The sequence below is a fragment of the Orussus abietinus genome, unplaced genomic scaffold, assembly GCF_000612105.2.
Source record: "Orussus abietinus isolate OABI.00-Male unplaced genomic scaffold, Oabi_2.0 scaffold262, whole genome shotgun sequence".
Classification (NCBI taxonomy): domain Eukaryota; kingdom Metazoa; phylum Arthropoda; class Insecta; order Hymenoptera; family Orussidae; genus Orussus; species Orussus abietinus.
The window spans coordinates 11,348-33,639 of record NW_019394588.1 but is presented as its reverse complement, the minus strand read 5'-3'; the positions used below and the strand labels follow the sequence as shown (position 1 = coordinate 33,639).

At 42.3% G+C, this 22,292-nt stretch overlaps 1 protein-coding gene across 1 annotated transcript; it reads right to left on the bottom strand.

Moving 5' to 3' along the window:
- Positions 1-2,257: 2,257 nt before the first annotated feature.
- LOC105704309 (urea transporter 2) lies at positions 2,258-21,934 on the bottom strand. Its single transcript, XM_023432787.1, has 13 exons — positions 21,863-21,934; positions 20,295-20,403; positions 20,068-20,187; positions 19,886-20,005; positions 18,491-18,642; positions 17,802-17,946; positions 16,694-16,816; positions 15,618-15,701; positions 15,397-15,544; positions 14,247-14,431; positions 13,732-13,896; positions 13,581-13,646; positions 2,258-2,577 (listed from the first exon to the last, which is right to left on the bottom strand). Exons 2-13 carry the CDS (start codon positions 20,307-20,309, stop codon positions 2,527-2,529), a joined length of 1,374 nt encoding a protein of 457 aa, XP_023288555.1. The 5' UTR covers positions 20,310-20,403; positions 21,863-21,934; the 3' UTR covers positions 2,258-2,526.
- Positions 21,935-22,292: the final 358 nt, after the last annotated feature.

The following is a 22,292-nucleotide window of genomic DNA, read 5'->3' as shown; positions in this document are numbered from 1 at the left end:
CCCCTCCCCCCCAATAATTATATTACGGTAATAAAAACGTGCAATGCTACTTAAGGTGAAGTGAAACACGTCGATTAACTTGATCAACGTCGATAAAGATGATTTTTCTAAATGCCTACGTTGCCGACGTTCGTTTTTATATCAACAGCTATACCGAATTATATTGGGTATTGTACCAAATGGCATACTCCACCTGTCGTTTTCGTACAATAATTATAAAGAAATCGAAGTAAAACTCCAGAAATCCTCTGGATTCATGCTTTCTGGGGCCCTAATTGACTGCAGAGGGACCCCCTGCGCCATCTGTGATTTCCAGGTCAATTAAATTTTCACTCCGAGACCTCGTATTCCCATCGTTTTAGCATAGAAGCGCATACAACACTTTTTTTGCCTTTATCCCGTTCAAATGCGAGTTTATCGATTACCAGAGTGTTCTAAATTGTCGTAAAATTGTCCTGACCCTTTCGATTCTCATATCAGAGCCTTCGATAATTGTATATTGATCGAAATATGAGAGCTCGACGCCATTTTGGTTCTGGTCTGGACTGAGTTAAAAAATTTTTTTGAAAAATCCAAATTTTGAATGTGTCAGGACAATTCTTAGATGATCAGGAGTGATGTGTCAAAGTTTCGGACAGTTTGGTCTAACACCCTTAAAAAAAGGTGTTGTATTCGAATCGACTGATTTGAGGGGAATTTCACTTCACCTTAAGAGATTATTATGAAAAATCCAAATTTTCAATGTGTCAGGACAATTCTTAGATGATCAGGATGTGTCAAAGTTTCGGACAGTTTGGTCTAATACCCTTAAAAAAAGTGCTGTATTCGAATCGACTGATTCGAAGGATGTTTCACTTCACCTTAACGATTCGCCCCACACAGCGCGATGAAAAATTCCGGGTACAACGTTGCAACGAGGACGAGTTTCCCAATTATTTCCTAATTGTTAATTACGTTGAGCAGCTCGGTGCTCGGCGAGCTCCTTCGAGCCCGTGGCAGGTCGATGAAAGGAGCTGTGCGTCAGGGTGACCACCACGACGAGGACCGAAGCTCCCAGGAGGAAAAGGAAGGTGCCCAGGATGAGCATCGCGATTCTTCGATGACGTCTCGCCTGGGCAATTTCCCCAGGACTTTTCGGCCCGATCGGCGCCCTCGGAGACTCCTTTTTTATCGGCCTAACAGAGTCCTTTCTCCTCGTGGTGCCGTTCCTCCGGGGTCTTCCTCGTTTGCAGACACTGGCTCTTCTGCCGTCGCCTAAGGACGTTCGAAAGCCTCCTTTCACGATTTTCGGATTTTCTCGTCCTCCCTCATCTTCTCTTGGAATCCGCCCTCGAAAATGCCGGGGAATTCCGTCTGAAAAGGAGAAAACTCTTTCCCCGGCATTTCGACGAGGTTTCCTGGTGTGTACGAGGAGTGTACCCTGGCGGTGAATGGCTTCCTCGTGTATTAGAGGTTGTCCCATAAGTTGCTTCCCTTTTTTTCATAGGACGTGAATACACAATGTGGAAGGAACTTATGGGACAACCTCATACATGGCGCAGCCTGGTGGCGGTGACGTAAACTAAACGTGAAAAACCAGCTTGAGAACTTATGTACTTGCGGTACCTGATGTATGATATACTGTAAAATAATTAATGTAATGAAGCAACTTATTGAACGATCACAATGAGTACGTTTAAGTAGAGGAGCATGTCTAGCAAACCCTCTAATCGCCTATTCCTGATCCTTGAAAATCACTCGTAGGTGTAAGGCACGTAACTTGGTGCCACCTCCTCGGTTGTCCTAGGTTCCTGTTAGAAATCGGAAATTTCAACCCCTAAAATGTNAATTTCCTTCTCCCCCCTAAATGAATTACAACATGCCAAGGCTCCGATAAACAATGTCGAAGGACCCTCTTCAGCATGCGAGTGCAAGAGAATCGTTTCAAATATACATGGATAATTGAATCTTTAAATTGTACCCGAGAACATATGGAACGATTCGATATTTCCATTTTCTTAACTACTATTGCTAAAAGTTTATAAAATTCATCCGTGTCAATAATTGACCTCTCTCCGTACGAGTCTTCAGGCTTGTACGAATGTTCAAATCAAGCACGCTGAATTAAATGTTAAATTATAAATGTTTACGACTCCTCGATAGGTGTTGAAAATTTAAATATAAACGTCGGTAATTCCTCTTCCACTGAACATCGGTTTAAAAGTACGTTATTGAGTATTTTGTCTGAAATTACCGTTTATCGACAATCGCTCTTGTTCTTTGCCTCCACAATGAGCACGTAATCAACTCTCGCCATACAGAAACGCGTTCGCGGTCTTTGCACAAAGCGCCCTTAATGTCTGTTCTCGTAGTCGTGACCTGGCGGTCTCGTTAAAGCAACGTCTACGCTTCCGACGAGATTTCTCCGGCGACTCCATCGAGGGGAACTTTGTCCTGGGCCGAACAATGTTGGCATTCGAGTCGACGTGCGCCTATCATTCATCCTTTACGCCTTCCATTGTGCTTCTAGGTCTCTTCTTCTCCGATTTATCGAGACCCACTGCTCGTCCTGTAACTGGGACAGCTTTTCATCGAACGCTAAACGAATGGACATCATTTACTCATGAGACGAAGCAAAGCATCCTTCATCGGACTCGATTAATAACAAAGTGACTCGAGTAACGATGTATATTACAAATTAATGTAAATTAGGAAAATAAGAGAAGCCGCCTTTTCCTCCTTTGAAATTATTACTCTAATTATTTAGGAAAATGTACTGAAAAGTAGGAAATAAACACTAGTTTTTAGTTCCCTGACGGAGAGACTCTCCTTTGAGCTATCGATAAATATCGATAAGTTAAACGAGAGAGTATAACTATATTTTTAACTTTGTTGGATTTCAATGTCACACTGCGATATGTATAAATATGTTAATATTGCATTAGGATGTTAAGAACAGATTTTCATCGAACGCTAAATGAATGAACATCATTTACTCATGAGACGAAGCAAAGTATCCTTCATCGGACTCGATTAATAACAAAGTGACTCGAGTAACGATATATATTACAAATTACTGTAAATTAGGAAAATAAGAGAAGCCGCCTTTTCCTCCTTTGAAATTATTACTCTAATTATTGACGAAAATGTACTGAAACGTAGGAAATAAACACCAGTTTCTAGTTTCTTGACGGAGAGAGTCTCATTTGAGCTATCGATAAATATTGACAAGTTAAACGAGAGAGTATAAGTATATTGTTAACTTTGTTGGATTTCAACGTCACACTGCGATATGTATAAATATGTTAATATTGCATTAGGATGTTAAGAACGGCTTTTAACGTGATTTATTATACAGAATATTCAGAGCGTGTCCATCGCAGGACAGAACTGCATTCTTGATTCGATTCTTGCATAAACACCTGCGGCCGCAGAATGAACGCTCGTAATTCTATTTATAAACGTGCTTTTTTTAAATTAGGCCCTAATGAATATGTAATACGCGAAAGTGACCGGCACGCGACCGAAGGAGGTTAGGTTATAAGTGTATCACTGGACTGACCTACACTCGCGACTCGATTGTATTATCTGGCGAATAAATATGTAAAATCACTGAATGAACCCTCTTAATTCTATTTATAAGTCTGTTTAGGCCCGTCCTTGAGAAATATTTAATTCGTGGAGTGACCGGCAAAAGATCGAAGGGGGTTAGGTTAGAAAGAGTTCCGACAAGATTGAAGTACAAAACACTCATCAAATATACCGATATGACGCTAAATAACTTGATAAACACACGAAAGAACGTGAAATCGGTATCTTATAAATGATGTGTTACCTGTTGGGAATAAATTCCGTGTTCAATGCTTCACTAATCACGATTTCAACACCATCGATACTCGTACATACTCGTACACGTTCTCACTGACGCAATCAAAAATCCAAAATGGCGGCCATGCGGCCCTTTCTTGCCAAAATAGCGTTGCTAATTTACGATGAAAAAAGCATTTATAACAGCTACTAAACGACAATAAAGAACCTAGACATTACGCATGTCTACGCTGTTTCCAGATCCGAAAATTGCAGGTTTAACGTATCCTAGCTTTAGAAAATCATCAAAAGGCAGGATATGCGGCTTTTAAGGTGAAGTTAAACACGTCGAGGAACTTGACGTCGATAAAGAAGATTTTTCTAAATGCCTACGTTGCCGGCGTTCGTTTTTATATTGACGGCTGGGTGGAATTATATTGGATATTGTACCAAATGGCGTACACCACATGTCGTTTTCGTACAATAATTATAAAGAAATCAAAGTAAAACTTCAGAAATCCTCTGGATTCATGCTTTCTGGGGCCCTAATTGACTGCAGAGGGACTCCCTGCGCCATCTGTGATTTCCAGGTCAATTAAATTTTCACTCCGAGACCTCGTATTCCCATCGTTTTAGCATAGAAACGCATAAAACACTTTTTTTGCCTTTATCCCGTTCAAATGCGAGTTTATCGATTACCAGAGTGTTCTAAATAGTCGTAAAATTGTCCTGACCCTTTCAATTCTCACATCAGAGCCTTCCATAATTGTATATTGATCGAAATATAAGAGTTCGACGCCATTTTGATTTTGGTCTGGGCTGAATGAAAAAATTTGTTTACAAAATCCAAATTTTGTATGTGTCAGGACAATTCTTAGATGATCAAGATGTGTCAAAGTTTCGGACAGTTTGGTCTAATACCCTTAAAAAAAGTGTTGTATTAGAATCGACTGATTTGAAAGGGGTTTCACTTCACCTTAAGGCGGGTAATAGGGAGTAAACTATGGTCCTCGATGTCGATTTTAATTGCTCGACCGTGCAATGCAGGACAATAATTCGAGGCCGAAATGGAATTGACGGAGAAAAGCTTCAGCGAGGACGAGCAACATCCAGAAAAATGCCTCGGAAGATGCGACGACCCGAAGGGACAAAAAGTGTATTCTAGCGTGCGACGAAAGGGGTGAAGAGCGTCGCCATTTCTTTACGGCGTTGGAATAAACCCAGCGAACGGAAGAGGGAGGGGAGGGAAGGTAAAAAACGAAATAATACAATTTGTTCGAAGCTCCTCCTTTCCGATGTCGCATTTCATTCCCTTCCCTATGAATGAGAAACTCCCTCCATTTTACAGACAATACCGAGAATTAAAACTCCTTTAAAAGAATAAAAATAAATAATCAAACACAGGATTTTCCGCCTTCCTTTTCTACACACGAACCGTAATAAACGTTTGCGATTATACTCTGAAACTCGAGGTTATAATTCCGAAAATGTTTAACGCGACACCTGATCGCCCCCAAAAAACAATCCCAATTGTCGTTGCAATTGATTTTCGGTAATTCGAGGAAAATAATACATGGCTGCAGGCTGGAATAATTAACAATAGGCCCTCCGTTGCTACCCTTCGACAGTTTTAACCCAGTTTCGTTGCATAATATAAATCAAAGCAATCGATTAAGGTGAAGTGAAACACCCTTCTAATCAGTCGATCCGAATACAACACTTTTTTTTAAGGGTATTAGACCAAACTGTCCGAAACTTTGACACATTACTCCTGATCATCTAAGAATTGTCCTGACACATTCAAAATTTGGATTTTTGAAACGAATTTTTTAACTCAGCCCAGACCAGAACCAAAATGGCGTCGAGTTCTCATATTTCGATCAGTATACAATTATCACCAAATGGCATACTCCGCCTGTCGTTTTCGTACAATAATTATCAAGAAATCGAAGTAAAACTCCAGAAATCCTCTGGATTAATGCTTTCTGGGGCCCTAATTAACTGCAGAGGGACACCCTGCGCCATCTGTGATTTCCAGGCCAATTAAATTTTCACCCCGAGACCTCGTATTACCATCGTTTTAGCATACAAGCGTATACAACACTTTTTTTGCCCTTATCCCGTTCAAATGTGAGTTTATCGACTATCAAAGTGTTCTAAATTGTCGTAAAATTGTCTTGACCCTTTCGACTCTCATATCAGAACCTTCGATAATTGTATATCGATTGAGGATTTATAAAGATAAAATTGTTCCTCAGGATCGTGTAAGGGAATTTTGATAAAACGAACCAGTGTGCATAAAAGTGTGCCGAAGTTGCGGTCGCGTTCTACCGGATCCGCAATCGAAAGACCGCGTTCCACTAACAAGAAATTTCGCCTCAGTTTCCACCGGATTTAGGAAGGCTTACAGTTGAGCAGCGCTGTGTGAATGGTAGCAGGCACTCCGGCGCAGCCTGGGGCAGTCGGAGGAATCGCTGAAGGCTTCTCTGGCCCTTTCAAAATTAATCAGAGCGAGCTGTTGGTCGCCATCGATGCTCAGGAGTTCGAAACGAGGATCCAGGACTCGAACATCCTGGAACCGCGTCAAATGCGGACTCCTCGAGGGTCTTGGTCTCTTCCTGGGACTCCTTGGGTATTCCGAGGCTCTTCTCCCCTTTCCTGAGACAGAAATACGAACGTTATCGCTGAATTGATAATGTATGTGTGTATATATATTAGGTAAACCGAAAAGTAACATGTATTCGAATCGACTGATTTGAAGGATGTTTCACTTCACCGTAAGTTGTAAAAACTTTAACAATGTTGAAGAAGTGATAACGCAGTTGGAAAAGTTTTTCGATGCAAAATCGAAGGACTTTTTTAAAAAAGGAATCGAACAACTGCCTATACGCTGGCAAAAGGTGTTAAAAAATTATGGAAATTATTTTGTTGATTAAAATGTAGGATTTCTTTAATTAATAAATGTTTTTCGTGAACTAAAGGAAATTTTGATTACTTTTCGGTTTGTAATATATATACGCTCTATATAATATATTACATATATATATATGCTCCCAGCGTCGATTTTACAAGCAGCGAAGTTTCTTTACATAACGAATGTCGTTTCAAGGCTATCCAGGATATTTGAATAGCAATGGGAGGGACAACCGTGAACCCCGGAAGAAAACCGAGGCAACGCGCAACGCTCTCTCCGGTATCCTAGCAACCGGCGGATCGTTAAGGGCAAAATTCGCCCTACGCCGAACATATTGTAAGGAGAATCGCCACCCTCGAACCCGGTGGTGTGTTTCAAATGAAAACGTTGACCTCCTCGGAAACACAATTCGCGGTCACCCCGCAAGATGGCGGCGGTTAGGGTGTAAAGTGAGTACCGCCAGTTGCGAACTCGGGGTGTACATATTGGGTTGTTCGGAAAGTAATTTCGTTGTTACATAGGACTTAATTTTTTTTTCTAACTCCACACTTAAGCCGCATAATCATTATATATTTTTACAACTGATCTAGCAAGGCTTGCTTGTGAAAAAGTTTCATTGATTCTACGCAGTGGTTTTTGGGTGGTACCCTTTCAAATGTGGAAAGTGAAAAGCGGCATTTTCGGCATGTTTTACTTTTTTACTATCGAAAAGGGGAAAATGATGTTCAAGCGAGAGAAAAATTATCCGACGGGTATGGAGAAGATGTATTGACGGAACGCCAGGGTCGAAACTGGTTTGCAAAATTTCGATCCGGCAATTTTGATATCGAAGATGCCCCACGTTCTGGAAGGCCACTTAAAGCTGATGAAAACACGATAAAGGCGTTAATTGATGCAAACCGGGGAATAACAACTCGGGAAATCGCTGAGAGATTAAATTTATCGAATTCGAGCGTTCGTGATCATTTGAAACGCCTAGGTTTAATCTCAAAGCTCGACATATGGATTCCTCGTGTTCTTACGGAAAGAAATTTGTGTCATCGCATTGACGTCTGTGATTTGCTTCTCAAACGTCAAGAAAATGATCCATTTTTGAAGCGCATCATCCCTGGGGACGAGAAATGGGTTGTCCACGACAATGTTACCCGCAAGAGGTCATGGAGTAAAAAAGATGAACCGGCTCAAAGAACTTCGAAAGCCGAAATTCATCAAAAAAAGGTGATGGTATCTGTTTGGGGGGATTTCAAAGGAATCGTTTTTTTTTTGAGATTCTACCGAACAACCCAACGATCAATTCCGAAGTGTACTGTCCCCAGCTGGACAAATTGAATGATTCACTTAAACGGAAGAGACCAGCATCGATCGATAGAAAAGGTGTAGCGTTTCGCCAAGATAATGCGAGACCTCATACAAGTTTCTTAACTCGCCAAAAGCTTCTACAGCTTGGATGGGATATCCTGCCACCCCCACCATATTCTCCAGATCTGGCACCTTCCGATTATCACTTGTTCCGGTCTTTACAAAATTGTTTAGACGGTAAAACCTTTCCTTCAAATGAGGAGGTCAAAAATCCCCTGGATCAGTTTTTTGCCAGCAAAAACCAAACATTTTACGAGCGTGGAATCATGCTCCTGCCAGAAAGCTGGCAAAAGGTATCGGACCGGAATGGACGATATATAATTCAATAAAATATTTATTCCCTATAAAAAAATCGTCTTTCATTTTCATAAAAAAAAAAAACGAAACTACTTTCCGAACAACCCAATACACTGTTTGTATTATCAGAAATCCCTAAAAGAGATATAAAAGTGATACGAAGCGAAACATGTCTCGGTGGAGAGCGTTGCGACGAAACACCCAAGACTCCAGAGTTCCTGGAGCCATGGAAGACGAAGACATCGCCGTTCACCGTGTCGTTCCAGCGCAAGTTGCTCCGGGTCGTCCCCCTCGAAGAAGTCGGCGCAGGGGGCCGAGTCGTGTCGTCGTCGCCGGCGCCGTTCCTCCTGGTGATGCTCCTTGCGTTGCCTCTTCCGATGGCCATGGCTATGTCGGGGTTGACGATGACGATGATGCCGCTGGTACTGGTTCTGCGAGGAGGAGGCCGTGGACGAGGAAGCGAGCCTCGGCCTGCGCGGGCTAGGAGGCGCGCTTCCAGGTCGCCCTCGAGCACTCGCCGAGGAGGAGGCCTTCATGGCCTCCACCTTGGTCTCGACGAGGGCGGTCAGGACGGCGTCGAGGCGGGCCTCGGCGCCGGCGTCCTCCGTCGAGACAGCCTTGTCGGCCACGTCGAAGCTCGACGGGGTGACCGTCATCGCCCCGGTCACGACGCCCTCGACGATGCGAGGGTCGTCATGCAGCGGGCGAGGTCGCCGGAGACGGAGGTCCGAGAAGGGACCTCTCCCCCGGGGGAGGTTCAAGTTTAGGGAGGTTCGTCCTCATCCGAGGCATCTTCGGGGTCCTGGGATCCCCGGACTTCGGGTGGAGCTGGACCCCCGGTTCCTTGATTCTTGCTGATGGTTCCTGGAGGGCAACGTCGTTCCTGTAAGGATCCCTTGAGTTTTGTTTTGGCTCCTTCGAGGTCTTGGGTCAGGGTCTACTCTTCTGCTCCTAGGTGCCCCTTCCTGGATACACGAAGCGTTGACCGGGAAAACCAGGGGAGGCTCCTGTAACGACCCCTTGAGTTTTGTTTTGGCTCCTTCGAGGTCTTGGATCAGGATCTACTCTTCTGCTTTGTTTTGGCTCCTTCGAGGTCTTGGGTCAGGATCTACTCTTCTGCTTCCAGGTACCCCTTCCTGGATACACGAAGCGTTGACCGGGAAAACCAGGGGAGGCTCCTGTAGCGATCCCTTGAGTTTTGTTTTGGCTCCTTCGAGGTCTTGGGTCAGGATCTACTCTTCTGCTTTGTTTTGGCTCCTTCGAGGTCTTGGGTCAGGATCTACTCTTCTGCTTCTAGGTGCCCCTTCCTGAAGACACGAAGCGTTAACCGGGAAAACCAGGGGAGGCTCCTGTAACGACCCCTTGAGTTTTGTTTTGGCTCCTTCGAGGTCTTGGATCAGGATCTACTCTTCTGCTCCTAGGTGCCCCTTCCTGGGTACACGAAGCGTTGACCGGGAAAACGAGGAAAGGCTCCTGTAGCGATCCCTTGAGTTTTGATTTGGCTCCTTCGAGGTCTTGGGTCAGGATCTACTCTTCTGCTCCTAGGTGCCCCTCCCTGAAGACACGAAGCGTTGACCGGGAAAACCAGGGAAGGCTCCTGTAACGATCCCTTGAATTTTGTTTTGGCTCCTTCGAGGTCTTTCTAGGTGCCCCTTGCTGTATACACGAAACGTTGACCGGGAAAACCAGGGGAGGCTCCTTTCAAATAGCAACCCTCGTCTTTGGTTCATCCCCGGGTCCGGCATCACGGAGCCGTCCAAGATACACCAGGAGCTCTAGGGCTTCTTCCGATCGACGCGACCTCGGGCCTTCTTCGAGGTACATCGCCCTGGAGTGCCTCCTTTGATTGATATCCTCCCGGACCAGGTTTAGCCGTCTCAGGGTCCTGGACGGAGGTCTGTCGCGACAGTCATCTCCCGCCGACGTCTCATCCTGAACAGTTTTACGGTCACGCCGTCACCGCATCGATCCGCCTTCCGATGGGGTCTTTACAGTATCGAAGAACGTTGTTCCCGGATGACGACTTGGAATTCCAGCCATTCGAGGTCGACGAAATTCTCGGCATGCGATTTGTCCTCTCCGAGACCAGAAACTCGAATCTCGCGGTTAGGACGAGTTCACTGTCCCCTGGGGTGACACAGTTGGAAAACTCCCACACCAGGGTACGGGGTCTCGAAGAATCCTCATCCCCCGGTAAAACCCTAACTAAGCTAAGTACCCTCTTCCCTAACCTCCGTTCGAGCTCTCTGGTACATTTGAATACTTAATGGATTACATCCAGGTCGCGAGTCGTATCGCTAGAAGGGCGAGTTCACTCTCCTGTTTACCACCCTTTATGGTTAAGTTGCCATTAAATATTACTTAAGTCCACTTTCCAGATAATGGGAATATTAAATTCGGGTCCATTGCATCATGTACCGTTTTGTATGTAAATTTTATGTACGTTAGGACGAGCTCTTTTATGGTTAAGTTGCCATTCTTTATGGTTAAGTTGTCATCCTTTATGGTTAAGTTGCCATTAAATACTATTTAAGTCCACTTTCCAGACAATGGGAATATTAAATTCGAGTCCATTGCATCATGTACCGTTTTGTATGTAAATTTTATGTTAGGATGAGCTCCTTTATGGTTAAGTTGCCATTCTTTATGGTTAAGTTGCCATTAAATACCACTTAAGTCCATTTTCCCGACAATGCGAATATTAAATTCGAGTCCGTGGCATCATATACCGTTTTGTACGTAAATTTTATGTATGTTAGGACGAGCTCCTTTATGGTTAAGTTGCCATTCTTTATGGTTAAGTTGCCATCCTTTATGGTTAAATTGCCATTCTTTATGGTTAAGTTGCCATTAAATACCACTTAAGTCCATTTTCCCGACAATGCGAATATTAAAAACGAGTCCATTGCATCATGTACCGTTTTGTATGTAAATTTTATGTACGTTAGGACGAGCTCCTTTATGGTTAAGTTGCCATTCTTTATGGTTAAGTTGCCATCTTTTATGGTTAAGTCGCCATTAAATACCACTTAAGTCCATTTTCCCGACAATGCGAATATTAAATTCGAGTCCATTGCATCATATACCAATTTGCATGTAAATTTTATGTACGTTAGGGCGAGCTCCTTTATGGTTAAGTTGCCATTCTTTATGGTTAAGTCGCCATTAAATACCACTTAAGTCCACTTTCCCGACAACGCGAATATTAAATTCGAGCCCATTGCATCATGTACCGTTTTGCATATAAATTTTATGTACGTTAGGACGAGCTCACGGTGACCCCCCCTCTCGCTTCCACTTCCGGCGCCGGAACGAGACCGGCACCTCCCGAATCCGCGAAAACGCCCCCAGGTCCGCGCCACCGGGACGACGCGGTGACACTGGCCCTCGCGTGTCGCGCACGCGGAGACCCCTTCACCCTGCACGCGCAGGGTGCGCGGTGCCAGGGGCCGACACTGCCATGTATTGGGGTGTAACGCTTTATGCACTACCGCCATCTTCGGTTGGAGTAAACCTTCTTCGCGAACTAAAATATTTGGCGGGCTATTCAAATTCATTCATTAAGCGAAGGGATATTTTCGGGATTTAAAAAGTACTTGCAATGATCAAAACAGACGTTGCTTAAACTGACACACAAATGTAAGAAAACAGTGTATTAAGGTGATGTGAAAGTGGCATCGAAGAGGTTTTGTTTATAAAACTTTTCTCCCAACTCGATTTACCGAATAGTTTGAGACTTTACAACGCGAATAGGGAGACTATAAGGAAGGTCCTGAAACTCATGAAATTTCAATTCTTTTCTAATTTATTTATAGGTATTTTAAAAATAGTTTATAAAAAATGAAATTTCCCGAGTTTCAGGACCTACCTTAGGGTCTTCATATTCACGTATTAAAGTATGAAATGATTTGCGACAACCAGTTCGGAGAAAAGTTTTATGAACTATTGAGCTTTCGGATGCCACTTTCACATCCCCTTAAACATAAAAGAAGTAACAAAAGTGTCAGTAGCGCAACGCCTGTTTTAAATCACTGTAAGAACTGAAATAATTACATTAAACATTAGTTAAAAAGTGACATATACAAATTCTATACAAATTTAATTTTTGTTATGATTACTTTCATGGATTAAATGCGATATATAGATCGCATTTAATCCATTTAATTATTACGATTATTATAGTAAGAAACTACAAACTGTTCTTGATTTACACTTTTACTCACAAACTCACGTTCGCGATTTAATACCCGAGGTAATCGAAACTTGTAAAAAGATTACCACCAATCGAGGTTAGGTTCACTTTGGTTCACTTGTCCCGACTATTTTTACGCGCATCTACGCTGCGCCTCCTGGAGTCTCTTGCTATAGGTTAGAAAATTTTTTCTCTGTTCTTCTCTTTCTATTAGACTGAAAAGTCACGACACCAGCGCAGTCTTTGCTTGGAGTAGGTGAACTAACTTTAGCGTTACACCTCTCCCATAAGGTGAAGTGAAACATCCTTCAAATCAGTCGATTCGAATACAACACGTTTTTTTAAGGGTATTAGACCAAACTGTCCGAAACTTTGACACACATCACTCCTGATCATCTAAGAATTGTCCTGACACATTCAAAATTTGGATTTTTCATAAAAATTTTTTAACTCAGTCCAGGCCAGAAGCAAAATGGCGTCGAGCTCTCATATTTCGATCAGTATACAATTATAGAAGGCTCTGATATGAGAATCGAAAGGGTCAGGACAATTTTACGACAATTTAGAACACTCTGGTAATCGATAAACTCGCAATTGAACGGGATAAAGGCAAAAAAAGTGTTGTATACGCTTCTATGCTAAAACGATGGTAATACAAGGTCTCGGAATGAAAATTTAATTGACCTGGAAATCACAGATGGCGCAGGGGGTCCCTTTGCAGTCAATTAGGGCCCCAGAAAGCACGAATCCAGAGGATTTCTGGAGTTTTGCTTCGATTTCTTGATAATTATTGTACGAAAACGACAGGTGGAGTACGCCATTTGGTACAATACCCAATATAATTCGGCATAGCTGTCGATATAAAAACCAACGTCGGCAACGTAGGCATTTAGAAAAATCTTCTATATCGACGTTGATCAAGTTCCTCGACGTGTTTCACTTCACCTTAACATTTTTTCTCAGTGCTTCAAGAGCATCGCTGAAATATTCCCACGGGTTTCAAGCGAAATCGTTGGAAGAAGGATCTCTTACAATTTCGTCCAACTCCTCTTCTCTGGCCTTCCCCTCGGAAATGTCTACTGCACTCCCAGTGTCCACCTAAGGCGGGATATTAAATGGTTAAATCAATTTTATGAAATAAATACCTTGGTGGTATCTTTTCATATAATACAGAGCGACTTACTGTGTTCACCTTTAAAGCCCGGCGATAGACTAGATACTCGTGACGATGCTTTTCATGAAAAGACAAATTCCTAGGTTGTGGAAAAACCTCACTCGAAGAATCTCTCAATCCGATGAAGAGCCAAATCGTGAAGACGAATGGCATAGACATGGCCGGAAGTCCCACCTACATCAAGGAAATGGAACGAGTTAATTAAAATTTGATTGACCCCTTCCATAATCCCGTGGTCTAAATGAAATTGCCAAAAACGTGGCAACGCAAACCGCCTCGCGGTTTTTCCTCTATCCATTTTCTTGGAACGACAAACAATTAGATTACTCTCCTAGATTGTTCCCCGGTACAGGAATTCAATCGACTTTCCTCCACCCAAGCGGGAAAGCGTTAAGCAGCGTGCCTCAAACAGGTATAACTTCTCAGAACGGTGGTTAGCCAGTTACACGGTAATTACGCTTTATGCACGGTGGAAAAAAATATAAAAAAATAAAGTCCATTGTTGCGAGCGAGTTTGGGATTACCTTCCCGAGGACATGGATCATAATGTGCTCCAGGATGGTACTGAAGACGATGCCGATAACGGTCGCCATGGCGGTTTGTACCCTCAGGACGAAGAAGAAGCCTCCTAGTCCGGCCCCTGTGAGGAGGCCATTAAATCCTCGCACACCGGAATAAATGATTTCCCGAGGAACGCCAAGCCCCAGACCTGAGGAAAGTCGATCATGGATTAAGGTGAAATGAAACACGTCGAGGAACTTGGTCGACGTCGATAAAGATGATTTTTCTAAATGCCTACGTTGCCGACGTTGGTTTTTATATTGACAGCTGGGTCGAATTATATTGTGTATTGTACCAAATGGCATACTCCACCTGTCGTTTTCGTACAGTAATTATAAAGAAATCGAAGTAAAACTCAATAAATCCTCTGGATTCGTGCTTTCTGGGGCTCTAATTGACTGCGGAGGGACCCCCTGCGCCATCTGTGATTTGCAGGTCAATTAAATCTTCACTCCGAGACCTCGTATTCCCATCGTTTTGGCATAGAAGCGCATACAACACTTTTTTTGCCTTTATCCCGTTCAAATACGAGTTTATCGATTACCAGAGTGTTCTAAATTGTCGTAAAATTGTCCTGACCCTTTCGATTCTCATATTAGAGCCTTCAATAATTGTATATCGATCGAAATATGAGAGCTCGACGCCAATTTCCCTCGTTTCAAACTAGTGGATAAAGCGGACAAACTAGAACGTTCCATCGTCAATCCGTGTATCCCACGTTTCCTCCGAATGATGAAATCCCAGGTCGAATTACATCATACCTATAAGATTCGCTAGCAAAGCTCCAAGAAAGGCGAAGGCGCATCCCATTTTAAACAAGAAACTTCCCTCGTTCCAAACTAGTGGATAAATCGGACAAATTAGAACGTTCCATCGTCAATCCGTGTATCCCACGTTTCCTTGGAATGATGAAATCCCAGGTCGAATTACATCATACCTATAAGATTTGCAAGCAAAGCTCCAAGAAAGGCGAAGGCGCATCCCATTTTAAACAAGAAACTTCCCTCGTTCCAAACTAGTGGATAAATCGGACAAACTAGAACGTTCCATCGTCAATCCGTGTATCCCACGTTTCCTCGGAATGATGAAATCCCAGGTCGAATTACATCATACCTATAAGATTCGCAAGCAAAGCTCCAAGAAAGGCGAAGGCGCATCCCGTGGGTGAGAAAACCAAGATGGCGAGGTACACAACGGCCGCCGCAGGGACGCTATCGACTGCATAAAGCTGCGAAGAGGACGTGATGACGCCCCTGAAGACCTGAAACCCGAGAAATTCTCAATGTATAGGAATATCGACTCGGGGTCGAGAACTATGCAAAATGCATACTCACCATTCCCCAGTCGAGGGCGTCGCCGGTGCCGTTCGCCGCGTCCAGTGTGACGCCTCCTGTCGCGTTCTCCTGCAAGCGACAATCCTGCCGATGAGAATCCAAACACAATGGTCGACGACGACAATGCCAGTGTCGTCTTCATCTCGAGCACTCTGCGAGATATACGCGGCTCGCAAGTGCGACATCTCTACAGCGCCACCGGTCGTAGCCCGGAAGCCGCTTTTTTAAGGCGAAGTGAAACATCCTTCAAATCAGTCGATTCGAATACAACACTTTTTTTTAAGGGTATTAGACCAAACTGTCCGAAACTTTGACACATTCAAAATTTGGATTTTTGTAAAAAATTGTTTAACTCATGCGCCATCTGTGATTTCCAGGTCAATTAAATTTTCACTCCGAGACCTCGTATTCCCATCGTTTTGGTATACAAGCGCATACAACACTTTTTTTGCCTTTATCCCGTTCAAATGCGAGTTTATCGATTACCAGAGTGTTCTAAATCGTCGTAAAATTTTCCTGACCCTTTCCATTCTCATATCAGAGCCTTCGATAATTCTATACTGATCGAAATATCAGAGCTCGACGCCATTTTGGTTCTGTTCTGATCTGAGTTAAAAAATTAAAAAAAAAAAGTCCAAATTTCGAATGTGTCAGGACAATTCTTAGATGTGTCAAAGTTTCGGACAATTTGGTCTAATACCCTTAAAAAAAAGTGTTGTAATCGACTGCTTTGAAGGGGGTTTCACTTCACCTTAATTATACCAGGTACCTAGACGGGGACCACCGGCAAGTTTTTAACTAATCGGTTCTTTATACCAATTAGCTCCTTATTGGACCGATTGCGACTGCTCGACATGACCGAAACGATCGATGCTCGGTCCAGGGGGATAAAACGGTCGGATGTAGGTCAGGTTGGGATGCGGAAAAGCGGGAGGCTCTCGTGTTCTCGTCCCAGGAAATTCATTTACACGCTGCGACTAGACCCGGGAGGGTCTGCCAAAAAGAGAATGGAAAAAGGTTCGCAAATCCCTAGGTGATGTCGGTGAAAGGAAGTTCCTCATGGTAAGCCGTGAAGCCGTGAATGAAATGTCCGGGATACATCCTCTTCGAAACCGTCTCGGATCGCTCTTCAAGTCCTCGTTAGGTGTGAAAGAAAAATCGGCCACGTGTATTACTATCGTTGAACGTCGCCATTTTTCCTAGCGGGTACATAAAATCGGTTCAATGGAAGTATCTATAAATGTCGGACACTCCGCATACCTTGTCAAGCGAATAAGAAATTACGTGTAACGGTGTTAAGAAAAAGTAGGGATTTTTTTCAATGCGCGATAATCGCTCATTTACGAGCAGATAGAACGCTCACTGTAGCCGGTTATTATCCGCGACGCAATTACGGCTTGTATAATGAGGGAGGATCTATAACGTTTACGCAAACCAATCGCCATATATATTTTTACTTATTATATACGTTAATATATATTGATAGCGGAATTACAAATACATTTAAGGTGAAGTGAAACATCCTTCAAATCAGTCGATTCGAATACGACACTTTTTTTTTAATTATATTGGGTATTGTACTAAATGGCGTACACCATCTGTCGTTTTCGTACAATAATTATGAAGAAGTCGAACTAAAACTCTAGAAATCCTCTGGATTCATGCTTTCTGGGGCCCTAATTGACTGCAGAGGGACCCCCTGCGCCATCTGTGATTTCCAGGTCAATTAAATTTTCACTCCGAGACCTCGTATTCCCATCGTTTTAGCATAGAAGCGCATACAACACTTTTTTTGCCTTTATCCCGTTCAAATGCGAGTTTATCGATTACCAGAGTGTTCTAAATTGTCGTAAAATTGTCCTGACCCTTTCGATTCTCATATCAGAGCCTTCGATAATTGTATATTGATCGAAATATGAGAGCTCGACGCCATTTTGGTTCTGGTCTGGACTGAGTTAAAAAATTTTTTTGAAAAATCCAAATTTTGAATGTGTCAGGACAATTCTTAGATGATCAGGAGTGATGTGTCAAAGTTTCGGACAGTTTGGTCCAATACCCTTAAGAAAAAGTGTTGTATTCGAATCGACTGATTTGAAGGGGGTTTCACTTCACCTTAACGCCCTGTATAGCGTATTCGATAACTCGGCAATTAACGATTGTAATACAAAATAAAATAATACTCACTCGTGCCCAGTCATCAGTGGCAGGCGCAACACCCGATAAACCTTCACTTATCCTGAGAGTGAAGAGAAGCATGAGTTCCGTCAAATTAAAGGGCAACGTTAACGGAGGGATCCTGTCGTTTCCAATCGAACGGACCAAATAAACGCTGAAAAAAAGAGAGAGAGAAAAAAAACACAATTAACGCAAACACAAGTGCATCCTTAAGGTGAAGTGAAACACGTCGAGGAACTTGATCAACGTCGATAAAAAAGATCGTTCTAAATGCCTACGTTGCCGACGTTGGTTTTTATATTAACAGCTATATCGAATTATATAAGGTATTGTACTAAATGGCATACTCCAGTTGTTGTTTTCGTAGAATAATTATAAAGAAATCCAAGTAAATTTCCAGAAATCTCCTGGATTCGTGGTTTTTGATGCCCTAATTGATTGCAGAGGGACCCCCTGCGCCATCTGTGATTTCCAGGTCAATTAAATTTTCACTCCGAGACCTCGTATTACCATCGTTTTAGCAAAGAAGCGCATACAACACTTTTTTTGCCTTTATCCCGTTCAGATGCGAGTTTATCGATTACCGGAGTGTTCTAAATTGTCGTAAAATTGTCCTGACCCTTTCGATTCTCATATCAGAGCCTTTGATAATTGTATATTACATTTTTACAGAATAAAAGGAATGCTTTCCGAGTCACCTGAACAACGTGCAGGAAATCGTCAGCAAGAGACGTAGAATTTCAGATCCATCCGACACTTCCGGCATCACGGCGTACGTCACGGCTCCTATCAGCACCGGATTGAAGACCGTCAATCCATTTTGTATTTTGTCTGCAGACTCTCCAGACACCTAAAATTAAGAAAAATTCCTAAAGGAGGCGCTGAAAACGGTAGAAATATAATTTTGTAAAGGTCCCTCGGCAATGTAAAAAAATAAGTTTCCGCGATTTTCCGACATTGTGTCGAGGAAAATGTCTTAAAGTTTGATAACATGTAGCCATTTAAGGTGAAGCGAAATACCCTTCAAATCAGTCGATTCGAATACAACACTTTTTTTTAAGGGTATTAGACCAAACTGTCCGAAACTTTGACACGTCACTCCTGATCATCTAAGAATTGTCCTGACGCATTCAATATTTGGATTTTTCAAAAGAATTTTTTAACTCAGTCCAGGCCAGAACCAAAATGGCGTCGAGCTCTGATATTTCGATCAGTATACAATTATCGACGGCTCTGATATGAGAATCGAAAGGGTCAGGACAATTTTATGACCATTTAGAACACTTTGATAGTCGATAAACTCACATTTGAACGGGATAAAGGCAAAAAAAGTGTTGTATACGCTTCTATGCCAAAACGATGGTAATACGAGGTCTCAGAGTGAAAATTTAATTGACCTGGAAATCACAGATGGCGCAGGGGGTCCATCGATGTTTCACTTCACTTTAAGATCGATGAATGATGTTGAGCTCTCGTATTTCGATCGATATACAATTATTGAAGGCTCTGATATGAGAATCGAAAAGGTCAGGACAATTTTACGACAATTTAGAACACTCTCATAATCCATAAACTCGCATTTGAGCGGGATAAAGGCAAAAAAAGTGTTGTATGCGCTTCTATGCTAAAACGATGGGAATACGAGGTGTCGGAGTGAAAGTTTAATTGACTTGGAAATCACAGATGGCGCAGGGGGTCCCTCTGCAGTCAATTAGGGCCCCAGAAAGCACGAATCCAGAGGATTTCTAGAGTTTTACTTTGATTTCTTGATAATTATTGTACGAAAACGACAGGTGGAGTACGCCATTTGGTACAATACCCAATATAATTCGATACACCTGTCAATATAAAAACCAACGTCAGCAACGTAGGCATTTAGAAAAATCTTCTTTATTGACGTCGATCAAGTTCCTCGACGTGTTTCACTTCACCTTAAAAGGGTACAAATAAAAGATGTCTAGCAGATATGGGAATAAAACCGACCCTTTAAATAAAGGTTAGACAATTATGTATAAAATATAGGTAAAATTATACATTAAAAAGGACGATTATGTAGAAGAAAGAATCTTTTATAACCCAGAAATCAAACTCACTACGGAGAATACAAGCCCAAGGAGAGCAGTACCCAAGCTGGCGGAAAAAATTCCAGGGGAAGTCGCAGCCAACGCAGAGACGATCAAAAGTCCACTGATGGAATTGTTCGCAAAAGCGATCTGAAATAAAATTGAAGTGAATAGAAAAAAAATAATAAGTCTCAGAGAAACTTATAACTCACCTGGCCGTACCCCCTGAGAACCGCATCCAACACTTTTAAGGGGATCCAAGGGGGTCTACTCTTCGTGGCCAGATAATTTCTTAGAAGAGCGAAATCTCCTGTCCATGGGACCCATCGTTTCTGTAAAATCAGGGTTAAAATAAAACCAGATAAGTTGGATAAAAATGAGAAAAATAAGAGAAAAGTGAGAGACGTGCAACCTTCGGTAATAAAAAATCAGTCCTTACGCGATCGAACTTCATCGTCTCGGTATGATCCTTCTTCAAGATCGTCCATGCGAATGAGCAGCCTCTTTCTATTCTTGAAAGCCCCGTCGAGGATTTCCTCGCCGATCACCTGGGATTAAGTAACACATTAACCACCTTACGCGCACATTTATTACATAAATTAAATTGCGACAATAAATTCCCGACTTATGTATGAAAACTCGAGGCACGCTTCGAGGAAGAAAGAGGAGCACCACTAGCTTAGTAAAATGCAGTCATTATTGTTCCAACATGAGAATTGGTACGACTAAGCGAACGGAACATTCCCTGGGATTATTAGAGATCGAGTTATCAGGCAACGGTCTCTTAAGGTGAAGTGAAACACGTCGAGGAACTTGATCGACGTCGATAAAGAGATTTTTCTAAATGCCTACGTTGCCGACGTTGGTTTTTATATTGACAGCTATATCGAATTATATAAGGTATTGTACCAAATGGCGTACTCCACCTGTCGTTTTCGTACAATAATTATAAAGAAATCGAAGTAAAACTCCAGAAATCCTCTGGATTCGTGCTTTCTGGGGCCCTAATTGACTGCAGAGGGACCCCCTGCGCCATCTGTGATTTCCAGGTCAATTAAATTTTCACTCCGAGACCTCGTATTACCATCGTTTTAGCATAGAAACGCATACAACACTTTTTGTGCCTTTATCCCGTTCAAATGAGAGTTTATCGATTACCAGAGTGTTCTAAATTGTCGTAAAATTGTCCTGACCCTTTCGATTCTCATGTCGGAGCCTTCAATAATTGCATATCGATCGAAATATGAGAGCTCAACATCATTCATCGATCATAAGGAGAAGTGAAACATCGATGGACCCCCTGCGCCATCTGTGATTTCCAGGTCAATTAAATTTTCACTCCGAGACCTCGTATTACCATCGTTTTAGCATAGAAGCGCATACAACACTTTTTTTGCCTTTATCCCGTTCAAATGCGAGTTTATCGATTACCAGAGTGTTCTAAATTGTCGTAAAATTGTCCTGACCCTTTCGATTCTCATGTCGGAGCCTTCAATAATTGCATATCGATCGAAATATGAGAGCTCAACATCATTCATCGATTATAAGGAGAAGTGAAACATCGATGGACCCCCTGCGCCATCTGTGATTTTCAGGTCAATTAAATTTTCACTCCGAGACCTCGTATTACCATCGTTTTAGCATAGAAGCGCATACAACACTTTTTTTGCCCTTATCCCGTTCAAATGTGAGTTTATCGACTATCAAAGTGTTCTAAATGGTCATAAAATTGTTCTGACCCTTTCGATTCTCATATCAGGGCCTTCGATAATTGTATATTGATCGAAATATGAGAGCTCGACGCCATTTTGGTTCTGGTCTGGACCGAGTTAAAAAATGTGCTTGAAAAATCCAAATTTTCAATGTGTCAGGACAATTCTTAGATGTGTCAAAGTTTCGGACAGTTTGGTCTAACACCCTTAAAAAAAAGTGTTGTATTCGAATCGATTGATTTGAAGGGTGTTTCACTTCATCTTAACGTTCGTTTAAAAAGAAAGATGTACGCACTTGGTGCAAGGATGTGATTATCAGGCACTCGGAAGGCGATACACTGTGAAAGAGATTCGCAAGTCAGTGTCGAGTTATCTCGAGCATGTTTCAAACCGGTCGAATAACTAACACGTTTATTAGATTACGTCGTGGGGTAATTACCATACGTCTAATCAAACGAGACCACATGACCAGGGTCGGCTTTGAATCAACAGGAGCCCCAGGTTAAATCATCTCCAAGGACGCATTCTATGGTTTAGTAAAAGACAGGTTTAATTTGTAAATATGAACAGAATAAAATGTGCCTTTTAATATTAAAAGATAAATGATTAAGATAGTGTCTACGAGGGTTTGAAAACATTTTCATATATATCGAACATCGTCATTTATCCATAGACTTTAAACGATTAAAATATCTCTTAACGTCGAAAGAAAAATAATATACTGT